Source organism: Crocuta crocuta, unplaced genomic scaffold (assembly GCF_008692635.1).
Source record: "Crocuta crocuta isolate KB4526 unplaced genomic scaffold, BGI_CrCroc_1.0 scaffold587, whole genome shotgun sequence".
NCBI lineage: Eukaryota > Metazoa > Chordata > Mammalia > Carnivora > Hyaenidae > Crocuta > Crocuta crocuta.
In genome coordinates, this window is record NW_027532403.1 from 1,090,145 (window position 1) to 1,114,744 (window position 24,600).

Sequence of the window (24,600 nt, forward strand, 5' to 3'; positions counted from 1 at the left end):
AGGTTTTTCCTGCCGGTGGCAAGTTCTGAGAGCTTTACTGCCCCCACCTCACCCAACGCCACACCCGCCCATCCTTCCCGCAGCGTTAGCCTCCTGCACTGGCAAATTCTGCACTTTGCTTTCCCATCAACCTCCCGTCTGTGAGCGGAGGAAAGGATCCCTTCTTCCTCCGAATTCCGTTTTTTGGAACGGAGGCGGGGCGGGGACCCCACTCTCCCACCTTAGGGCAGGTGTGCTGGTGTGGAGGCTGTCCTCAGGGGGCCGTTCACGAGACACGGTTTAACCCTCAAATGACACATGGGTGACATGAGGGAATCTGACAGCGAATCAGGACGCAAGTGTGATGCCGCAAGCATCTTTGTGTCCTGGACAGTAAATGCCAAGCCCGATCCGGCGAAGAGGCGCAACAGGACTCCGAGGTCAAACTTTCAGGGCGCTCGCCGGGCCTATCCGTGGACCGCTTTGGCAGCGGCGCGAGCGCGTCCCCGTTTCTGCTGGGGCTCGCTGATTGGAGACGGGGTGGGGATGGCGGTGGGCGTAGCCAATCCGGGGCGCCCTCTGCCGCTCTTCTCCCCGCCCCACTCCTCCCGCGGAGTTAGCCGGCTGCGGTCTGAATCCGGGGTTGTCCGCTTGCGCTCTCCCAAGGGTCGGCCGAGGGTGAGCGGAAGGAGCCGAGGCTGGGGACNCCGGGCGCGGGGCATCCCCCCGGGGCCCACGCCCTGGCCCGTGGTGGGCAACTTCGGCTTCGTGCTGCTGCCACCGTTCCTCCGACGGAAGAGCTGGCTGCATCGCCGGGCGACGGCCGCAGGAGTGGAGCCCTCGGCCCTGGGCCCGCAGTTGCTCCTGGCCGATCTGGCCCACATATACGGCAACGTCTTCAGCTTTTTCATCGGCCACTACCTGGTGGTGGTCCTCAGCGACTTCCAAAGCGTGCGCGAGGCGCTGGTGCAACAGGCCGAGATCTTCAGCGACCGCCCGCGGGTGCCGCTCGTCTCCCTCGTAACCAAGGAGAAGGGTGAGCCGGGCCTCGGCCGCCGGAGCCTTGAGGGTCGCGGGCCGTGTGAACGCGCGATGCCGCGCGTGAGGCGCCAGGTGCACCGGGCTGTGGTTCCTGTGCCCTTTGCAGTCGCGCGGACCCAGCCCGGCTCACCTGCAGGCAGCCCAAAGTAGGAGGGCGGCGGCGGCGACGCCTCCTTTTTCTGGTGCCTTTCAGATCTCACCGAGCTGTGATGGATGGGGGACTCGTTCTCATTCCAAGATAAGGGGTGGGAAACCCACCGGAAAGTTGAGGAAGGGTAATGGGGACGGGGGCGCGGGTGGAGGCACGGTGTGAAAGCCAGGCTCAGTGCTTCCGGGGATATCCAGTCCTTTCCAGAACAAGGCCTCATCCTCAAAGCTGAGTCCCCAGGGGGAAACTTTGGCGGTGTTAGAAGGAAACAGGGATACTCATTACACCTTCTGTGTTCTGAATGAAAGAGTTTAAGAAGATAGTTTCCCAGAAGATAGAAAGTCCAGAAAACGTGTTAGGAGCCTAGTGGCAAACCTAGTCTACCTGGCTTGTAACCTCTGTGATTTCTGCTTATGGAAGTCCAAGTTGGGCAGTTTTGATGGTTGGGAAGCATATTATCCACATTTGCCCTCTCCCTAACTCAAATCCTTCCACATCCTTTGTTTATCAGTCTTACCTTTTGTCTTACTGGCTGGCATAGGTCCCAGATCTTTTTGTCTGAGTTCATAATGTTAATTTAATTGCCTTTCATCAGTCTTTTCCTTCTGGAAGATTTTTCTCACTCCCTCTCCAAGTTAGTTCCCTTTTGGAACCAGTTTCTTTGCACAAGTACTTTTTTGGCTGCACTTATCAAAACTGGGGCTACAGAATTTTGTAACCTTGGGCCTAGATGTGGGTCTTTACCACTAGACTGACATCTAGGAGAACGTAGACTGTGACATAAAGAGATTCAGGCTTTTAAGAATCTGATTAAGCCAGGAGGGCCTGGGGGGCCTAGTCGGTTAAGCGTCTGGCTTCAGCTCAAGTCATGATCTCACGGTTCGTGGGTTCGAGCCCCGCATCGGCCTCTGTGCTGACAACTAGCTCACAGCCTGGAGCCTGTTTCGGATTCTGTGTCTCCCTCTCTCTCTGACCCTCCCCTGCTTATGCTGTCTCTATCGCTCTCTCAAAAAAAAAAAAAAAAGAATGATTAAGCCAGAGTTTTCCCTCAGGATTTTAAATGAATAGCAGTGATGATTATAATACTTTAAATATCCCACTGAAAAACAAATGTCACAGTTCATAACCCACCATCTCCATGCCTTCACACATGCTGCTGCTTCTACCTAGAATTCTCTTCCAATCTCACGGCTGCCCGGAGAACTCCTGCTTGCTCTTCTTTTCTTTCCTCTCTCTTTAGACAAATTGTGGTGAAATACACATAACATAAAATTTGCCATCTTAGCCACTGTTAAGTTCAGTGACATTAGGTCATTCACATTGTTAAGAAACTGTTACCACTATCTCCAGAAAACCTTTAATCTTGCAAAACTGAAACTTCGTACCCATGAAACGAACATTTAAAAAATCCCCTCCTTGGGCCACCTGGCTGGCTCAGTTCGTAGAGCATGTGACTCTCCATCCTGGGGTTGTGAGTTCGAGCCCCATGTTGGGGGTAGAGATTATGTAAAATTTAAAACAAAAACGAAAAGACCCTCCTTCCTCTCTCTAGCCCCTGGCAACCACCGTTCTATTTTTGGACTCTATGAATGTGACTATTCTAGGTACTTGTTGTAAGCGGTAGCGTCCAATATTTGTTCTTTTGTAACTGACACATTTCACTTAGCCCCATGTTTTAAGGTTCTTCCATGTTGTAGCGTGCGTGAGAATTGCTTGCCTTTTTAAGTCTGAATACTGCTCCGTTGAATGTATATAACACATTTTGTTTATCCATTCGTTCTCTGATGGGTGCTTGGATACTTCTGCCTTTTTGCTATTGTGAAAAATGCTGCTATGAACATGGTACAATACCCATTCAAGTCCCTCTTTTCAGTTATTTTGAGTAGTTACCCAGAGGTGGAATTGCTTGATCATATCGCAATTCTGTATTTAATTTCTTGAGTAACTGCTCTACTGTTTTCCATGGTGTCTGCACCATTTTACATTCCCACCAGCAATGAACAAGGTTCCAGTCTGCCCACATCCTCACCTTGCTGTTTTCTGTTTTTCATACCCCCTTAAGTGGAACCTCTTTGAGAATGTGTTCCCTAGCATACTCTTCCTCCTACCAGGGAGAGGTGAGCTACCCTTTCTCTGTACCACTGTTCGGATGGAAACCCCACTCCCCTCCCACTTCCCTCCCACCCCCCTCCCACCCCTGCCAGTCAGTTAGCAGGTCTTGTCAGTTCTGCAGCGACAGTTCTGTATCCATCCACTTTTTTCCGCCTCTGTTGTCAGCACCTTCATGCCGGGTACCATCATTTTTCATTTGATAACTTGAAGCCACTTACCTTCCTATTGGCTTCTACACAAGTTGTTTTTTTTTCTCTTAATATTTATTTATTTTGAGAGAAAGACGGCATGAGCAGGGGAGGGACAGAGAGAGAAGACACAGAATATGAAGAGGCTTCAGGCTCCGAGCTGTCGGCACAGAGCCTGATGGGGGGCTTGAACCCAGGAACTACGAGATCATGACCTGAACCGAAGTCAGACGTTTAACTGACTGAGCCACCCAAGCACCGCATCCAGTTTTTTTTCCACACAGCAGCCAAAGGGATCTCTTAAAAACCATGAAACAGGGGCGCCTGGGTGGCTCAGTCAGTTGAGCATCTGACTTCGGCTCAGGTCATGATCTCGGGGTTCAAGGGTTCGAGTGCCATGATGGGCTCTGTGCTGGCATTGCAGAGCCTGCTTGGGATTTTCTCTCTCTTTCTCCTACTCTGCCATTCCCCCACTTGCACTCTCTGTCTCTCCTCTCTCTCTCTCTCTCCCTCTCCCTCAAAATAAATAAATAACTTAAAAAAACCACACGCATGATTCAAACCACGTTGCTCCCCAGCGGAAACTAGTTGCCTCCAACTGCATCCTGTACCTGTGTGCCTGAAGAATCCAGACCCCGCCTGCCTTTCTGACTTTCTCTCTTTCCATTCTGCCGTTACTCATCATTTCAACCTGATCTTTAAAAAAAATTAAGCGGATTCCTGCCAGGCTTGTGACTGCCTCAGTCTACTGGGTTTATTGTCCATTGGCCCAGAGTAACTTTTCAAATGACTGATTCCTCATCCTCTCTCAGGCTAATTGTCACCTTTCAGTCCGATTTTAGACACTGCTCAATATGACAACTTATTTTTATCTCGTTCATATTTCACTCATTAAACACTTTGCAAATATTTAGCCTATCACCAGCTCTACCTACCAAGGGAATATAAACCCTGTGAGGGCAGAGATTTGGTTTCTGTTGTTACCCACTGTAACCCCACTAATTGGCACAGAGTAGGCAATCAAAAAATGAATGCATATATGCATACAAACCTCTGTTGATGCACTCAACACATTATATTGTAATGTTTTTGCACGTCAATGTTTTCCTCTAGATATTTTTAAGGTGTGACTTAGGTTTTCTTCTCTGAGGTCCTTCTTGGTGGGTATATGGTTTGCTCAAAAATCTAAGACAGTTTCTTTTATTTGTTTTTGAAAGAGAGAGAGAGCGTGTGTGAGTGCACGAGAGCATGAGCGGGTGTGTGTGCGGGGGAGGGGCAGAGTGAGGCAAGGGAGAGAATCTTAAGCAGGCTCCATGCTCAGCACGAATCTTGACTCGAGATCGATCTCAGGACATTGAGCTCATGACCTGAGTCAACACTTAACTAACTGAGCCACCTCACTGCCCTTGTAAGAAGACAGTTTCTAAGTGTTAGTTGCATCACAACATATTATTAAATCTCTATGTAGGAAGGGCCTGGGAGCCTGGGGTAACAGGGTGTTTCAGCACCTCAACTAAAGCATTCATTCTCCCAAGAGACAGTTAGGGTTCTTTAGGTGATACTGCTCTTGTTTTCTAATGGGTGTGTGTTGGGCGATGTGCTGTGAACTGAGAAAAGTTGCTATGACAGGGGAAGGTAGTTGACAAGCGAAGGGAAGGGAAGAACCGTGGGTCACAAAGGAGATGCTTGTGTGGCTAACTTAGAGTAGAGAACAGACCATCCGGATAAGAAAATGGAGACGGCTAATGAGTGTTTTTTTTAATGGAAACGGTTCAAGGGTGAAGAATAAAAGGGGAGAACGTGAGTTTATTTCAAGATGCCCATCAAAGGATGAGGGACCAGACAAATTCTGGGTAGACTTCACAAATCAAGACATGGGTAGCCTGAAATTATCAGCCTGAAGGAGAGAGGCCATGAGAGCCAAGGGCTAGGCTGCTTGGGACGACTTTAGGAGAGCTCAAGCTACCTTTGGCTACTTCTGTCCAATGGCAGAATTAGAAAATGTGAAATTGTCTAGAAAAGAAATGTGTAGAAATAGGAGAAAGAGAAATGGAATTAGGAATTAGAAGCCAATAACATTAGCAAGTAGTTAGTACAAGATATTTTTAGGGGCACCTGGCTGGCTCAGTCAGTTAAGTAGCCAACTCTTGATTTTGGCTCAGGTTATGATCTAGTCGTGGTAAGATCGAGCCCCGTGTCTGGCTCTGTGCTTGCCACGGAACTTGCTTGGGATTCTCTCTTCCTTTCCCTATGCCCTTCCTCCACTCATGCTTGCACACACGTGCTCTCTCAAAAAATTAAAAAATAAATTTGAAAAAAGATTTTAAAGAACGTTGGTGCTAAACTTGGTGAGACTAGCAGAGAAAGAAATGTTTTATAAACAGTGATGTGCACCGACAGGCTGGAAATAGTTGACTTAACACGTTGCCAAAAAGTTCTAGAACGTGGGAGGTTATTATATTTGAATTTTTCAAAATATGCTTAGACAAGTTGATGTTCTTTTTAAGGCAATAAAAACCCTAGTAAGCTAGATATGCCATAAAGGTATTTTACATTAGCTATGCCCATCATTCTCATCAGTCTGTCTGATTCTTTCCTGAGCAGGAATAGAAAATAAAGCTACAAAGTCAGAGCCAAGGCTCCCAAAAGTGCTTTACTCTAAGTGTAGTCTGTTTCTTCTAAAAGGTTTGTGTACATCACGGTTTTATTATAAAATAATTCAAATATAAAGTTCAGAGAGCATATAAGTTTTTTTGTCTACCATTCAGATTTGCTTCACATTCATAAACAATACTTCAATACTTCATTTAGTGTGTTTTTTAAAAACTTACGTTTGTCATATATTTAAAGTACCATTTCTATTCCAGCTTTTGTTAGTTGATTTATCTATTTCTCTGTTGATAGGAATTAAATTTTCTTTCTTTTCTTTCTTCTTCCTTTTTTTTTAATCTTAGAGCGTGAGCAGGAGCAAGGGGTAGAGGGAGAGAGAAAGAATCCTAAGCAGGCTCCATGCTTGGCTCAGAGTCTGATGTAGGGCTTGAACCCACGACCCTGGGGTCATGGCCTGAGCTGAAATCAAGAGTCTGACACTCAACTGACTGAGCCACCCAGACGTCCTAGAAATTAGATTATTTCTAATTTGAAGAGATTGCTAGAAACTTGGAGCAAGAGTGAAAGCAAATTGCAGAGCCTTAAAAAAATGGAACGTAAAAGGAAATTAGGAAGAAATTTAAAAGCAGAGTAGAGATCAGTTAGTACTGACTACTTTAAAAGGGAAGAAGATGCGAAATGAAAATAGAAAATGAAAGTTCATCTGGGGAATTTAAAAATGAATGAAGACGGGTGCCTGAGTGGCTCAGTCACTTGAGTGTCTGACTCTTGATTTCTGTTCAGGTCATGATCTCAGGGTCATCTGTGCTGGGCATGGAGCCTACTTAAGATTCTTTCTCTCTCTCTCTGTCCCTTCCCTGCTCTCTCTCTCTCGCTCTCTCACTCTCTCTCTCGCTCTCTCACTCTCTTGCTCTCTCAAAACTAAACTGAAATCAAATAAAGAAAAACTGGATAGCCAAATCTTGTAGTAAGTACAGTAAGATAAATATTTGAAATAGTTATGTCCTAGTATCAAGATGGCCTGAATTCCGAGTAAAAGGATCACTTTAATGATCCCATGGAAGGAAAGGGCAAATGTAATCAGTGGATAGATAGCACCTTCTCTGCATCAGGAGGAAGAAAACTTTTATGCGATGAATGTAAATTTCATCAAATTTAATGTATTTAAGTACTTTCACTTTATGCTTATTATTGTAAAACATAAAATGTGGAAAAGGAAAAAAGAATTCCTTTTAATTCTTCCCAAAAAGAATTAAAAATCATTTGGGATCACTGTTATTTTAAGATAGCCATGGTTGGTATTTTTATGTATTGCCTTTGTCTTAGCCTATTTGAGCTGCTATAATAGAGGACCACAGGCTAGAGGGCTTAGTAAACAACAGAATTTATTTCTTACAGTTCTGGAGGCTGGGAAATCTGAGATCAATACACCAGCAGACTTGGTGTCTGCTGAGGGCCTGCTTCTTAATTCAGAGATGTCATCTTTAACCTCACATGGTAGAAGTGGGGCAAGGGAGATCTCTGGGGCCTCTTTTATTTTTTTTTTTAATTTTTTTCCTTTATTTTTTAAATTTTTCATTTGTTTTTATTATTATTTTTAATAGTTTATTGTCAAGTTGGTTTCCATATAACACCCAGTGCTCATCCCCGCAAGTGTCTGGGGCCTCTTTTATAAGGACACTAATCTCCTTCACGAAGGCTCTGTCTTCATTTATTTAAATCACATTGAGCATTAGGATTTAACATATGGATTGGGGAGGGGGCACGTTCAGCCTGTGGCAACCTTCCAGTATTTTTTTCTATATGTGCATGCATTTTTAAACAATGTATTTGCTTCTTTAAAATGGAATCATATTCAGACTCTTTAAAAAATTTTTTTAATATTTTTTAATGTTTTATTTATTTCGGAGAGAGAGAGAGACAGCATGAGCAGGAGAGGGTCAGAGAGAGAGGGAGACACAGAATCTGAAAAAACAAACTCCAGGCTCTGAGCTAGCTGTCAGCACAGAGCCCGACATAGGACTCGAACCCTTGAACCGTGAGATCATGACCTGAGCCGAAGTCAGACGCTTAACCGACTGAGCCACCCAGGCACCCCTAGACTCTTTAAAATTGTTTTTATCACTTACATTTTCTGAACATATTTTCATATTATTAAATATTCTCCTGCAGAGATCCCAAGAGCTGTACAACATACCTTTGTGAGAATCTGTCACAGTCGGTTTAGCTTATGCTGTGTTTGTTTTGAAGTGGATTTTTGTTTCAACTGTCTGACACCTGTTCTCTGTAGAGCCCTCCCTTTTAAGGAGCTGTTTGTCCTCACCACTCATTTGTACCCACTACCTGTGGTTGGAACATGAGATGTCATATCTTTACATGAATCCCCCTCTCTGGCCACAGTGATTAGGCAAGGGTTAGAGCCCTTATCAAGAGTGGCTGGATCAGAATGTCTTACTTCTTTGTACCAGTGGCTAGTCTGTAGGCTGGGCACAGAACTCAAGAATTTATATTCCTGGCATAGTCCGGAAGTCACAAAATAAGCTTAAGGTGCTCCAAATTGGTATCACCAGGGGATACCAGACTGAAGCATCTGAATCCTCCCCCAGCATTTTTTTAAGTTTAGATCTGAAGAATAGAGGCCTTTCCTCTCTGGTGGGGAAAATGGGAGATTAGGCATCTGAAGATACCTCCTGAGGCTTGGAAAAGCTAGTTTGCAGTGGGAAGAAGTGAAGTCAGGCAGAAAGCATTTGAAAAATGGGCGCAGCGAGAAAGAGTTGTGTGGCATTTAGTCTTCTCTGAGGTGATGACACCTGGCTCTTCCTGTTTTTTGGGTTCCACAGCCTAATTGGCCTCTTTGCCAAACCTCCTTAAGGATATATTTTTGTCATTCTCACCAAAAAGAGTCCTGATTTTTGCTTTGGAGCCATTTATGTTTTTTAGTGGTATTATCCTCCTCGAAGTGAAGTCTTTGTGTACATCCACAAATACCATTGCTTTTCAGGGCTAAGAATGGAGATGTCAGCAAGCGTAGGATGTGCCTGAACCTCTTTCAGAGGCTCCTAAGACCGTAAGCCATTCTGGCTCCAAAACACAGGTGTTTTGTTAAGTTCAGAACCTTGAGGCCATTAATTCTATCCATGCCTCTCATTCGAGCATTCTCAGACACTGTCTCTTTGGTCATCTCTTTTGTCCTGCACTTCATACCTGCCAGCCTGTTGTCAGATGTCCCAATATTAGCCTCTTCTGAGAAGGTTCTCTCCACTTCCTTACCTTGTCTAAACCTGATTTCCCTCTGAAGGTAGTTTAGCCCTTCACTTGTTGGGATGAGCACTGGGTATTCTATGTAAGTGACGAATCACTGGAATCTACTCCTAAAGCCAAGACTACACTGTATATCAGCTAACTTGAGAAAGAAAAAAAAAATAATTTAGTCCTTCTCTAAACGTCCTATTTAACTTTGCTCAAATTACTTATTTTTCAAAAATGTACCTTTATACACTTCTTTAATTTTTTTACTGTTTTTTTAAACATTATTTTTGAGAGAGAGAGAGAGAGCACACATGTGTATGAGCTGGGGAGGGGCAGACAGAGAGGGAGACAGAGGATCTGAAGCGGGCTCTGCACTGACAGCAGAGAACCTGATTTGGAGCTCAAACACATTTGGAGCTCAAACACAAACGATGAGCTGAAGTCAGATGCTTAACTGACTGAGCCACCCAGGCGCCCCTACGCACATCTTTATTTACAAATGCAGAATCAGCTCAGTTGTCCTTTCTTCTGAGAAGTGCTGCCTTCCTCAGCTGACATGGTGCTCCTTCCTTTGTCTACATTACAACTTCAGTACACCTCTCACGTACAACATTCAACCAGTGCATTATAACAATGCAACATTCAATACAGTCCAACATAAAACATTCAGTACTGTGCATTCCAAGCAGGCAACCTCAGTACAATCCAATATACAACGTTCAATACCATCTGTAACTTCAATACAATCTAACATACAATAGTGTATTTGGATTGTTAGTTGATTCAGTTCCCCTAATGTCTAACATCTTAAAAAGAGGGAACGTGTTTCTTTTAATTGATATTCCCTTAGTAACTGGTATATGGGGGACTCTAAATAAATATTGGAAAAGCTGATAGTAAAGAGGTTTTTTGCTAGATAAAATATTTCTAAAATACATATGTGTAGTTTAAAAGTTGGTGAGTAGATTAAAAAGACTAAGAACCTAATAAAAGAAAAATATCCTTAGGAAATAAGGCAAAACAGAGATGTCATAAGTGATATCTTAATTAGATGGTAGTTAAAATTAGTATCAAATCCTGAAGTTAGAGTGAGAGACTGGATCTTTGTAAGGAAAAAGAAGGAGGCCCAACAATACTTAACCTCTGAATGCTGAATGCACCAAGAGTTGGCCAAGGTTAAATGTGGTTGCCTAGGAAAGAGTTTATGGGGCTTTATTAAAGGGAGAGTTCTAGTTTCAGGAATGGTTAAGACATTTCCATTTCTTCTTTGTCTTGATAATCACACACCAAACCAGAGAGACTTTTAACAGAAGCACACACTCCGTCCAGGATGAAATGAATCCACAGTCCTGCACCACAACATTTGAAGACAAAAAGTAGACATCGGATTGGCAAGTGACTTCATAGAGTGGAGGATGACCTAATTGGTCTACACTGGGGGCAGGTACTAGTGCAGTGTGAGACAGTTTACCCTGAAGAACCCCAGAAAGTCTCAGGAATTGGAGACACCAGTGGTTACAGGAGATGGGTGTGAGCCAGTGGGCTAGAACAGATTGTTTGAAATGCATACAAAATATAGTTAGACTGTTCCTTATCACCATACCCACCTCTTCAAAAAACAGAAAGTAGGATGCTCTGAACAATCTTGGGTTTAAATGACTTCTTGGCCAGAGATGCAAAGCAGGTGGAGTGAGGGCAGAAAGATCTATGATCTTCCATCACACAAGAGTAAAAGTTGCTCTAGATGGAAGACTCTTAAAGAGCTTCACTCTGAGTTCAAGATTGAGTTTGACAAGGAACACCCAACCAACCTGGCCACTAGCAAAAGAAAACAAGGAAATCTGTCTGTCTTGGCTTGGACCCTGGCAGAGAAAGTGTTCTCTGCTACTTCCAATCCCTGTTGCAAGTACCCTCCCATTTTAGTACAAAGGCAGCCAGAGACTATATGTGAATGAATTAAGGTGGCTCCTTAACTACTGTGTTCTAGTAGCCTTATTTATAAACCCTGAAATTTCAATGTTTTCCATATATCATGAAATATTGTTTAGATTTTTTTCCAGCCATTTAAAAATGCAGAAACTCATGTTTGCTGACTGTCCATATAAAAAGAGGCAGCAGGCTGGATTTGACCTGTGGGCTAAAGCTTGCTGATCATTAATCTGGACTTTAAGTAACTATGTTAAAAGTTAAAGGGTGAGGGGCACCTGGGTGGCTCAGTTGGTTAAGCGTCCGACTCCAGCTCAGGTCATGATCTCATGGTTCATGGGTTCGAGCCCCATGTTGGGCTCTGTGCTGACAGCTGGCTCAGAGCCTGGAGCCTGTTTCAGATTCTGTATCTCCTTCTCTCTCTGACCCTCCCCTGCTCACACTGTCTCTCTCTCAGAAATAAATAAAACATTTAAAAAATTTTTTTTAATTAAAAAAAAAGTTAAAGGGTGAGTATTCACTTTGTTTCTCTAATGCAAAAGAAGGCAAGAAAGGAAGGAGAAAAAGGAATAGATACAACTGGATAAAGTTCAAAATAATGTGTTAGGAATAAATTTGTGATTATAGTACATATAAATGAACTAAATTGGCTAAAGGATAGATTGCTAGAATGGATTTTTTTTTTAAAATCCAAATGTATGTTATTTTGATTTTTTAAAATATTTATTCATTTTTGAGAAACAGAGAATGAGCGTGAGCAGGGGAGAGGCAGAGAGAGAGGGAGACATAGAATCCAAGGCAGGCTTCAGGCTCTGAGCAGTCAGCACAGAGCCCATCGTGAGGCTTGAACTCACAAACTGTAAGATCACGACCTAAACCGAAGTCGGGTTCTCAACTGACTGAGCCACCCAGGTGCCCCCAAATGAATGTTATTTTAAAAGAGACATACTCTCCCTCTAAAAGAAAAATGCCACAAACATAAGGGTACATTAAAATTCAAAGTGAAAGAAAGGAAAAGGTTATACCAAGGCAATACTTTAAAAAGAAAAGCTGTTGGGATGCCTGGGTGGCTCAGTCGGTTAAGTGTCTGACTTTGCCTCAAGTCATGATCTCGCGGTTCATGAGTTCGAACCCCATGTCAGGCTCTGTGCTGACAGCCCCACTCACACTGTCTCTCTCTCAAAAATAAATAAACATTAAAAAAATGTTTTTAAAAGAAAAAACTGATATCTTTTTGACAACATATACTTTAAGTCAAACTTCGTTGTTAAGAATTAATGAATTACATGATGAGAAGAGGACAAGGAAGATATAATAATTTGAAACTTGCATGTACCTAACAGTGTTCTCTAGCACATGTAGGTATCTAACAGCAAAGATAAGTGAATAGATACAAGCAGCTACATTGCAAAATTCTATAGTAAAACTTACAGAATCGCAAAGAGAAATCAATAAATGTACCATTTTAGCAAAGTATTTTAACATAAGCATTTGAATAATTGAGACAGCAAGAAGATCAAAATGTGCTAAGGATAGAAAAGATTTGATCCTAACGGTTATCAGGCTTTTCATATTGAACATATAGAGAACCCTGTACCCAACAATTGATTTGATAAAAATTCTCTAAATTTTATTGGAAATTTTATTAAAAGTGATCACCTACTAGCAAGCCTCGTTAATGTCAAAAATCAGTATAAGACAAATTAGGTGACAAAAAATCATAATAGAAAAAATATTTTAATTTAAGATTATAGTGATAACACATGCAAACAGTACTTGTGGAGTGCAGCTAACATGGTACCCAGGGGCAAATGTAGAGCCTTAAGTTATGTATTACGATAAAAGTCTGAAAAGTAATAAGTTAGATGGCCAACTTTATATATCTGGAAAAGAATAAAAGCATAAACTCAAAAGAAAAAAGAGGAACATATTATAATTTTACACAAATTCTTCCAGAGAGAAAGAGTATACCCTGGCTTAGTTTAGAAAGCCAAGATATCCAGACAAGTACATTATGAGAAAAAAGGAAATGTATTGGCCATTTTCATTTATGAATATGAATTAAAAAAATACTAGGGAACCAAATCCATCAATTAAAAAAATATATAAAAACACTATTTAACCAAAATTGGATTCATTTTTTTATTACAAGCAGGTTCAATTACCAGAAAGAAGACAGTTTCAAACCTAGAAATTAAATGCAGTTCCAATGAAAATCTCAAAAGTGTTTTTTTATAGAATTTGACAAGCTGATTCTAAAGTTTTATAAAAGAGTGAAGAGCCAAGAATAATTTCAAAAAACAATTTTGAAAGAGAACAAGGAGGGGGACTTCCCTATTAGATGTTAAGACTCACCATAAAGTCTATTTCTATCTCATAAAGTAACAGTAATTAAGACAATGCACTTTAAGCACTTTGGAGAGTAACTTGGCAAGTCTAGTCACATTGCCAAAGTACGTATTTTATGACTCATCAATCCGCTTTTAGCAGTTTCTTCAAAATTCTGAGGAAGTAGAAAAGGTAGAATGAATACATTTTCTAAAAATAATCTTTCAAAATTTCCCACCCATACATTCTTGCTTTAGCAAAAGAAGGGAAGGAAACGAAAGAAGAAGAAGTAGAATTCCTGGAAATGGGTTCAACACAGGAGAATCTAAGGTAATTCCTAAATGGTGCCCCACATGACTTCTGTGGCATCACACCTAAAAGAAGGCCTAAAAGCAGCAGACTTGAGCAGATGTGTGGCAGGGTCCAAGAAGAAAAGCAGAGCTGGTAAATTGTCTGATTCATTTGACCACATGGATGTTTACATGGTGAGGCATTTTGTAGAGGTATTAAAGACTGTGAGAAGATTTAACCACAGAGAAAGGTCTGTATTTCATCCTCAGCTGGATTCAGAGCATCCCCTTATCTGGTACAGAGTCGGCCTTCAGAAATATTTGTTAAGTAAGTGATGCACGTCCTCGAAGATAGCAGAAATGAAATAGATTAAAAACGGCAAAGGAGAACCAGCTGGAACAATAAAGAGCACTATGGAAAATAAAAGGCTGAAGTAGGTGACAGGAAACAAGGAATACTTGAAAACAAATTGATACGACGTCTGGGAACAATTCTGTTGCATTCAATGGTGGGAGATGTATAACATAAGTGACAATCAAATGAGGTATAGTTGTGGATGACTTTGAGTTCAGATGTTTGTAAATTAAGGCTGTTGCCAGCAACAGACATTTTAGATTACCTGCCAGCTATTTGGTTCTAAACTGATGCCGGGTGTTAGAATCCAGTGAGATGGTGGGTTTATTTGACTAATATTTAACAAGTTCCTCCTATGTACTCAAAATGATGCCAGAAGCTGGGATTTTAATAGTCAGCACCATCAGGTACTGTGCTTGCCCTCCTTCTATTCAGAATCTTTAGAATATGGGTATATCCAGCCTGAAAACTTTTTTTTAATGTTTATTTATTTTTGAGAGAGACAGAGTACAAGAGGGGAAGGGAGAATCTGAAGCAGGATCCAGGCTCTGAGCCATCAGCACAGAGCCCCACGCAGAACTTGAACCCATGAACCATGATATCATGACCTGAGCTGAAGCCAGATGCTTAACCAACTGAGCCAGCCAGGTACCCCCCAGCCTGATATTTTTTAAGCCTAGATTTACTCTTCTGAAACATAAGATTCAGAAATTTATGCTAGAGAAAGAGGAACCCTTTTGCACTGCTGGTGAAAATGCAAACTGGTGCAGCCTCTCTGGAAAGCAGTATGAAGGTTCCTCAAAAAATTAAAAATAGAACTACTCCATGACCCAGGAATTGCACTACTAGCTATTTATCCCAAGGATGCAGGAGTGCTAATTCAAAAGGTGCACATGCATCCTGATGTTTAGAGCAGCGCTATCGACAATAGCCAACATATGGAAAGAGCCCAAATGCCCATCGACTGATGAATGGATAAAAAAGATGTGGTTTATATATATTATGGAATATTATTGGTGATTAAAAAGAATGGGAAATCTTGCCATTTGCAACACATGGATGGAATTAGAGTATATTATGCTAAGTGAAATAAATCAGAAAGCCAAATGTCAAATGACTTCACTCATATGTGGAATTTAAGTTACAAAACAGATGAACATAAAGGAAGGGAAGCAAAACTAAGATAAAAACAGGGAAGGAGACAAACCATAAGAGACTCCTAAACACAGAGAACAAACTGAGGGGTGCTGGAGGGATTTGGGGTAAGGGGATGGGCTAAATGGGCAAGGGGCATTAAGGGGGACACTTGTTGAGATGAGCACTGGGTGTTACANAATGCTGGGCAGGAGGTGGGTGCAGAGATGGGTTAAATGGATGATGACCATTAGGGAGGACACTTGTTGGGATGAGCACTTGGTGTTGTATGTAAGTGATAAATCATTGAGTTCTACTTCTGAAATCAATACTATGCTATATGTTAACTAACTTGAATTTAAATAAATAATTTTTTTAAAAAATTTTAAGAACTAAAATAAGTAAAATTTATGCTAACTCTAAAAATTGAAATTCATTGCTTTTCATTTCACTGGGGGTTCCTATCTATAAGCTTTACTGGATAGGATTTTTGTTATTAGAAACATATACTATCTTGATAATTAAATTTTGCTAATCATTCTTCTTGACTGGTGATCTCTACCTGTCGATGAACTTTGCACACGTGACTTGACAAACACAAAACACACTTCATTCTAAGTCCTTTTAAGTGTTATCAGGCGTTGTTCATTCTTACCTTTTCTTGGTGTCCTTTTGCAGGGATTGTATTTGCACATTATGGTCCAGTCTGGAGACAACAGAGGAAGTTCTCTCATTCAACTCTTCGTCATTTTGGCTTGGGAAAACTTAGCTTGGAACCCAAGATTATTGAAGAGTTTAAATATGTAAAAGAGGAAATGCAGAAGCATGGAGAAGACCCCTTCAGCCCCTTCCCCATTCTCAACAACGCTGTCTCCAACATCATTTGCTCCCTGTGCTTTGGCCAGCGTTTTGATTACACCAATAGTGAATTTAAGAAAATGCTCAATCTTATGTCACGAGCGTTAGAAATCTGTCTGAACACCCAGCTCCTCCTGGTCAATATATGCTCCTGGCTGTATTATCTTCCCTTTGGACCATTTAAAGAATTAAGACAGATTGAAAAGGATATTACCACTTTCCTTAAAAAAATCATCAAAGACCATCAAGAGTCTCTGGATGTGGAGAATCCTCAGGATTTCATAGACATGTACCTTCTCCACGTGGACGAGGAGAGAAAAAATAATAGCAATAGTAGCTTTAACGAAGATTATTTATTTTATATCATTGGGGATCTCTTCATTGCTGGAACTGATACCACAACTAACTCCTTGCTTTGGTGCCTTCTGTATATGTCACTGAACCCCAACATACAAGGTAATTAACAGATGTCTCCTTTATTCAGGTAAAGCCAGGCTATTTAAAATTTTTTTAATGTTTATTTTTGAGAGAGAGAGAGTGAGCAGGGAACGGGCAGAGAGAGAGGGAAAACAGAATCTGAAGCAGGCTCCAGGCTCTGAGCTGTCAGCACAGAGCCCAGCTTGGGGTTTCAACTCATGAACTGAGAGATCATGAGCTGAGCCAAAGTCAGACGCTTAACCAACTGAGCCACCCAGGTGCCCCAAAGCCAGACTATTTAAGTCAGTATCAGCAACTTTGGTGATCCTGTGGCTCCTAGCACCAAACCATGTTTTCAGGCTGGAAAACAAAATAGAAATCCTTGAATCTCATAGGGAGTTGGTAAGGTATTAATAGTGAAACTCCTAGTGAGACCAATGTCATACACGCTTGCCCCTGCTTTAAATCTCTACAGGTCTGATTCTATGTGAAATATATATAAAGGAAGAATTTTAGAGAAGAAGGAAAAGTTAGAGCTGAAGGGAATCATGATTATCTGAACGCAGTCATCTTGTTTTGAAACTGGAGAACAGAGACCCAAAGAAGTTCTGCAACTTTCATAAGATCACAGAGCTAGCTCCACCACGTCAATACCAGTAGGTAGAGAGTGTCTGGTGGTTCATAGTAGAAGAATACAAAAGAGGACAATTATATAACAGATAACCACAAACTTAGTGACTTAAATCAACACAAATGTGTTATCTTAAACTTCTGGGTCTCACTGGCCTAAAATGAAGATATTGGCAAGTGTGCATTCCTTTCTTGAGGCTCTAAAAGAGACTCCATTTCCAGCTGCCTTGGCTCCTGGCCCCACTTGTCCATCTTCAAATCCAGCGATGTTGTAGCACTGTGACCATTTTCTTTTAGTCACATCTTCCTCTGACTCTAAACGCAACCGGGGAAAGTTCTCCAATTTGAAAACCCAAGTAATTAGTGCACACCCAGAAAATCCAGGGTAATCCCCCCCTCCCAAGGCCTTTAATCTGATCACAGCTGTGAGGTCTTTTTGCCACATAAAGTAGAATATTCTTAGATTCCGGGGGTTAGGGTGTGGACATCTTTGAGGGGCCATTTTCTGTCTACTGTAAATGAGATTATGCTTACTGCATTAGTTCACGTTTGAATAACAAATTGTCCCAACATTTAGCAGCTTAAAACAACCACCGTTTGCAATCTCACATAGTTTCTGAGGATCAAGAATCCAGGAACAGCTTAGCGCAGCTGGTCTGGCTTAGGATTCCTCATGAAGTTGTAGTCAAGATGTTGGCTGGAGCTGCAGTCATCTGCAGGAATGACTGAGACTGAAGGATCCACTTCCAAGATGGCCCGTCCACTTGACTATTGGCTGCAGGCCTCCCCCCTTGGACTTCTCCACAAGGCTGCTTGGGGAGGCAGCGGCCATCCCCCCGAATGAGAGCAAGTACCAAGACAGGAACCACAGTGTCTTTTATAATCTAAGCTCAGGACTGACATGGGGTCTCTTCTCCTTTATTCTGTTGGTCACACAGATCAACTTGTTACAGAGTGGAAGGGGACTGTACAAGGATGTGAACACCAAGGGGCAGGGATCATTGGGGGCCATGTTGGGCTACTTCATGTTGTCACATACAAGCTTACAGATCAAATTAATGTTCATATGAAGAATCATTGAGAGTACTCCTGAATCTAGAATGCTTTGTCCTTTACCCTTCTTTCTGTTCTGCTATCCTTCAGAATCACAGGGTGGTACAGAGTCCCTGGGACTCACTGCCTCTTCTTGGAATATATAACCAATGCTTTGCTGCTCTGAGGCTGAATCAGGTCTGAGCTGCCAACTTACCAGTTGTGTGGACGACTCGATGGGGAGTATACACAGGAGGGCAGTCTCAACTCTTCTGGCTTATCTTCTGGTTTATCCTTTGTTATTCTTTCCTTTTTAATTTTTTTTTCATAGAAAAGGTTCATGAAGAAATCGAAAGGGTCATTGGTGCCAACAGAGTCCCTTCCCTCACTGACAAGGCCCAGATGCCCTACACAGAAGCCACCATCATGGAGGTGCAGCGGCTGACTGTGGTGGTGCCACTTGCCATTCCTCATATGACCTCAGAGAAAACAGGCAAGTCCAGTGTCTTTCTCCTCTGAATGCCCTTGAGGGAGGCCCAGCCTTCTAATCCAAAGGAGTTGAGGTGAGGGCCTGATCATCATTGCCCAGCTTGACCCTTCTGATGGTGTAATGTTGTATTGTGGATAATGAAATATCCAGTGAATGCTTCAGCCCTCAGTTGTCCATTATTACATCCTGGCATTCCAGCACAGCTTATGTTATAAATAGCTCTCTAGACTTCAGAGCATGCACACTTACACTGTCAAACAAATTACACTGCCATGTAAGATGGCTGTATTGGCAGAAAAAACTCCAGAATTAACAGAGGCACCTCTCAGTCTTCTTGAGGTCAGAAGAGCTAGTCTGAAAATGAAATTAAGCATTTTAACTGGGAACCATCCCACTTTACCTCTTAGAGTTCTACAACTGAAGCATAAATATTAAAGAATTAGAAGAGCCCATCCGATTCTAAGGCACCTGGGTCAACTTCACACCAACACTGAAATGTCTCCATTTGTGGTCATGTCTTAGACGTGCAAGCACTCAGACTCTATGTGAAATTCCTCCGAACAAGGAGCTTAACTCCTCTGGAGACAGCCCATGATGTAATGAGCTTAACTATGGTTATAAGACAGTTGTAGGATGCAAGAACTTATAAATGATATTGGATCACTTCATGGGGTTTTTGGGTGCTAATTAGATACACTGTGCAGTATCTTATGGGCATTGTTTAAATTGCACATGAACTTGTCAGCGGTAAGAGCTGACAAGTGTTGACTTCTCTGTACAGTTGACCCTTGGACAACATGGGTTTGAACTACAGTAGGTCCACTTATACAAGAACTTTTCTCAGTAAATGTATTGGAGGGGCGCCTGGGTGGCTCAGTTGGTTAAGTGTCTGACTTCGGCTCAAGTCCTGATCTCACGGTTCATGGGTTCAAGCCCCATGTCGGGCTCTGTGCTGAATGCTTGCTCAGAGCCTGGAGCCTGCTTCAGATTCTGTGTCTCCTTCTCTCTCTGCCCCTCCCCTGCTCGTGCTCTCATAAATGTAATAACTTTTTAAAAAAATAGTGTATTGGAAATAGTTTTAAAGTTTTGAGACAGTTTGAAAAAATTTATGAATGAACTGCATAGCCTAGAAATATGGAAGGAAATAAGAAAAAGTTAGTTATATCATGAATGCATGAAAAACATATGTAGATTCCAACTTATTTTATCATTTACTGCCATAAAATGCAGTTGACCATTGAACAATACAGGTTTGAACTGCATGGGTCCTCTTATAGGCAAATTTTTTACAGTGCAGTACTATAGTTGTATTTTATGATCTTTAAAAATAAGTTTTTATTTTCTAATTTTTTTTTTATTTTAAGGACTTTTATTTTTAAGTAATATCTCTACCCAACGTGGGATTCAAACTTCAACTCCTAGATCAAGAGTCATATGTTCTATTGACCGAGCCAGACAGGCACTTCTCTCTTACGATTTTTTAGTAACATTTTCTTTTTTCTAGCTTATTTTATTTATTATAAAAATGCAGTAAATAATACAAAAATATTTGTTAATCAACTATGTTATTGGTAAGGCTTCCAGTCAACAGTAGGGTATTAGGAGTTAAGTTTTGGGGAATCAAAAGTCATATGCAGATCTTTACCTACGCAGGGGCTCAGTACCCCTAACCCCCACATGATTCAACGGTCAACTATATTAGGAATTTGTAATTCTCTGAAAAGTTTACCCGGAATGTCCTATGATTTGTGTTTCAGTGTTTTCTCTTAATTGTAACGTTTTAATTGCTTGATTTAATTCATGAACTCAACATCTATTAAAGCAATTCCTGTGCCTTGCCTCGGGCTGTGTCCTGAGATGGTGTTAATAGGGTATTGCCAGTACCTTCAAGTACCTCAGTGTTTAGTCTGCACAAATTAAGTAGCTAGATATGTAGCCAGATTTTTTTTCCAGATAGTCTTGTTTACAGAGAACTATTAGTAAGAACATGTTGAATGACACTGTTTTTTGTTTGTCTGTTTGTTTTAGTGCTCCAAGGATATACCATTCCTAAAGGCACAGTGGTATTACCCAACTTGTGGTCAGTACACAGAGACCCAGCCATTTGGGAGAAACCAGATGAATTCTACCCTAATCGATTTCTGGATGATCAGGGACACCTTATTAAAAAAGAAACATTTATTCCTTTTGGGATAGGTCAGTTAAACTTTTATTTTCTAATTGGCATAATTAAAGAGGTAGGACTAAAAGAATCTTTTATTATTTCATGACACTTTTAAAAACATTTATTTCTTGGCAAGCAAACATAAGAGAAGAGATAAATGATCTAGAGTAAATGCAGCTCCCCTGTGTTTATTTCAGATTTTAAAAACAAGGTGAAAGCAGTTGGTTTTAAATCCTGAGATAGGACTGGACATTTTCCTTTCTGAGCCACCCAGTGGATTGTTTGAGGCCCAGGAAATTGTTGGAATTAAGAGCAACTTGTGACCTTCTGCTGTCTGGTGGCTGAGAGGCTGGGTTCTCTAATCTCACCAGTCCCTCTTTTAGAAACCTGGATGAGTGCATGTAGGGCTCTTTCTATAGAAAGGAATGCTCCATTCTTATTGACTCATTCTCTCTTTAATCTTCCAGTCAAGAGCAAAGGAAAGCCAGAGGAAGGTACAAGGTCACCTAGATCTGCCTCTAGTTCCTGTCTAGAATGAGGATAAGTTTTCATGAGCAGGAGTTAAAATGTGAACTTAGTGTGTAAAAATTCTCACCAGGATGTACTTTGGGAGGCCATGAGGTGTATGTGGCCATTTTATTTTAAAACTCTCTACATCTGCATTTAAAACACTGAATTGAGATATTTCATATACTATTGCCAATTGCCCTTCTTGAGATAGGTAAAGGGGTGGTATTTATAACCCCAACTTTCTTTTCTGATCTCATTTTTAGGGAAGCGGGTGTGTATGGGAGAACAACTGGCAAAGATGGAATTATTTCTGATGTTTGTGAGCCTAATGCAGAGTTTCACATTTGCTTTACCGAAGGATTCCAAGAAGCCCATCCTGACTGGAAGATATGGTCTAACGTTAGCCCCACATCCATTTAATATAATCATTTCAAAGAGATAAAGAACATGCCCAAGAAGAGGATGTAAATCCATTTCCTTCTAAGCAGATGCTTCCTCTGCAGTTGACAGCAGACCCAGCAATGCAGTGGGTCCAGGTCAGGCTCAGATGAGAGTGAGCCTGGAAGGAGGGTAGAGCTTGATTCTTCAATAGCCTACGTTCGTCATTTTATAATGTGCATCTGTGACTCACAGGTCGGGGGCCAAAGGGCTGGATCTGGAAGAAGGGATCTGCAGTTGATTCCCAGTGGCTCCCACCAATGAACGTTTCTTCTCATCTCTCAGTGCCTCAGTCATTCCATGTGTAAAATGAGGTTAAGAAAATTCCGATCCCATGAACCTCAAGATCATGACTTGAGCCAAAAGCAAGAGTCAGATGCTTAACTGACTGAGCTGTGCAGTCACCCCATATCTCTACCTTCTTTTTCAACTATAGGAACCATGAGCCTGGCTGAAGAGGTGGCTTCAAGGCAGAGCTCCTTTCTGCTGAGCTACTTGCAGAGAGGTAGCCTCTGCCTTTTGACTTGAGCCCTGAAGAGTAAGCTTGGGCATTTTGATACTGGGATTCATCAGGGAAAGATTCAACCTGTGCTGAACATCCCTTTTCATCTCTCTTCCACTGGGCTTAATATGTCTCCTCTTTCAGTACTCTCAAAGACAGAGAGACAATTTTTTTAAATGTTTGTCTATCTATTTTTGAGAGAGAGAGTGCATGTGCACATGCTTACTAGCAGGGGAGGGGTAGAGAGAGAATGAGAGACCGAGAATCCCAAGCAGGCTCGGTGCTGACAGCACAGAGCCCAGTGTGGGGCTTGATCTCACAAACCATAAGATCATGACCTGAGCCAAAATCAAGAGTCAGTCGCTTAACCAACTGAGCCATCCAGGTGCCACAAGAACTACATTGCTTCTTAATAAAGACAGTCCCACTAGAAGAGCAGTGCTCAAAAAAGGTAATGACTCCTTTCAGGGGGTGTTTGGAAATGTGTAAGTGCATCTTTGGGTGTCACAATGATGAGGGTGTTATTGGCCTTGCCATGTGGCCAGGATGCTGAATGTCCGGGCAGACGTGTACAGTGAGGCATAATCCTGCCTAGTATGCCAGTTATTTCCCCCCAGTGAGGATATGCTCCATAGAATGACCAGCCCTTTCCTCGATTCTTCCATAGTACTCCTTATATAGAAGCAATCATGATAATATGAGCATCCACTGTTTTGAGCCTTCCCTCATGCTGGCCCCATACTTAATGCTTTACTGGTATACTTACAGAATTCCTACAGAAACTGTTAAGAAGACGTTATTTTGTAGCTGATAGAGTTGAAAGTTAGAGAAGTTAAGGTACATAGGAAGAAAGTAACATTGTTCATTTAATCTTACCAGTCCTTGGGACCAGAGAGTTCTTTCTGAATCACTTCTCTGTACTGCTGCAGCTTGATCCCATGGGAGTCAACTCTGAGTTTTCAGTATAGATGGATGAAATGCAGGCAAATCTCTAGATGCCTTGAGGATTTTTTTATCAAGTAAAAAAGAAAAACTAATAAACGAAATGCCCAGGAATTGTGAGCAAATGAGCAGTTGATGAGATGATGCATGTGTGGTTAACGCTGCACTTGAGCAGGACGGTTTGTCCCTGATCTGGAATTTTATATGCTTTTGAATTGCACTAATAATTTCACATTAGCAACTTTTTACTCCTTAGTTGATAAATACTTTTTCAACATTCCTAACCAGTTTGTAGCTTACTTGAAAAAAAAAAAACAAACTCTGAGATTATGTTTGAAACAGCTGCTCGTCAGACTTTTAAATATAATGCCTCAGACTGTAGCACTTTAAAAACCTCTTTATACGGTAAGTCACTGAAAGGACTGCTAATGCTTTCCTTGTATATATTGACACTTTGCAATTTTGTATTTTATGACTTATTTGAAGTGTAAAAATAATAGTACTTTGTTTTATATATCTTCTTAATATCTAATTTTTGTCCTCTTCTTTAGTATAATTTTTAGCGCTTTTATTAAACTTCTTAATGAAAACAGTATCGTGTCTGGGGTTTTTTGCTTCTCATTTTAACTGCTAAACAAAAAAAAATTTTTTTTTCATTTTTTAATGTTTATTTATTTTGAGAGCGAGAGAAAGGCAGGGAGGGGGAGAGAGAGAAAAAGAGGGAGAGAGACAAAGAATCTGAAGCAGGCTCCAGGCTCTGAGCTACCAGCACAGAACCTGACTCGGGACTCTTAGAAGCTATGAGGTCATGACCTGAGCCGAAGTTAAATGCTTAACGGACTGAGCCACCCAGGTGCCCCTAAACAAAAAAATTTTTAAACTAGATGTCAGGTCAGGGAATGGAAGAGGCAGCAGGCCTCCAAAGAGAGAGGGATGGCCACACTCTAACAGAAGCACGCGGGAGACCACAGGAGAATTCTCCGAGCACAGTGACTCTCAGGACGGTATCACAGCTCACGTCTCTGATTTCTCCCACCCAAATCCAGCATTATTTGTGGGAGGATGGATCTACACAAGCCCCTGTGACAAAGTATTGAATGCTTGTCTCTCTTCCACTTGTCAGCTCTGGAGGAAGAGTTTCTTCTGATACCTCAACCTATGGATTTTGCCTACAGATGAGACCCCTGCCAGCTTCCTCCATGGGCCACTCTTCCTCCTACTGTCATAGCTTGGAGGGACCTAACGTGGCCTTTTTGG

General features: G+C 41.7%; 1 protein-coding gene across 1 annotated transcript; it reads left to right on the forward strand.

The window, feature by feature from the left end:
* Positions 1-297: 297 nt before the first annotated feature.
* CYP2U1 (cytochrome P450 family 2 subfamily U member 1) lies at positions 298-23,898 on the forward strand. The gene is made up of 5 exons (XM_077778442.1): positions 298-1,015; positions 16,039-16,674; positions 18,629-18,790; positions 20,816-20,983; positions 21,725-23,898. Exons 1-5 carry the CDS (start codon positions 298-300, stop codon positions 21,901-21,903), a joined length of 1,863 nt encoding a protein of 620 aa, XP_077634568.1. The 3' UTR covers positions 21,904-23,898.
* The last annotated feature ends 702 nt before the right edge of the window (positions 23,899-24,600 follow it).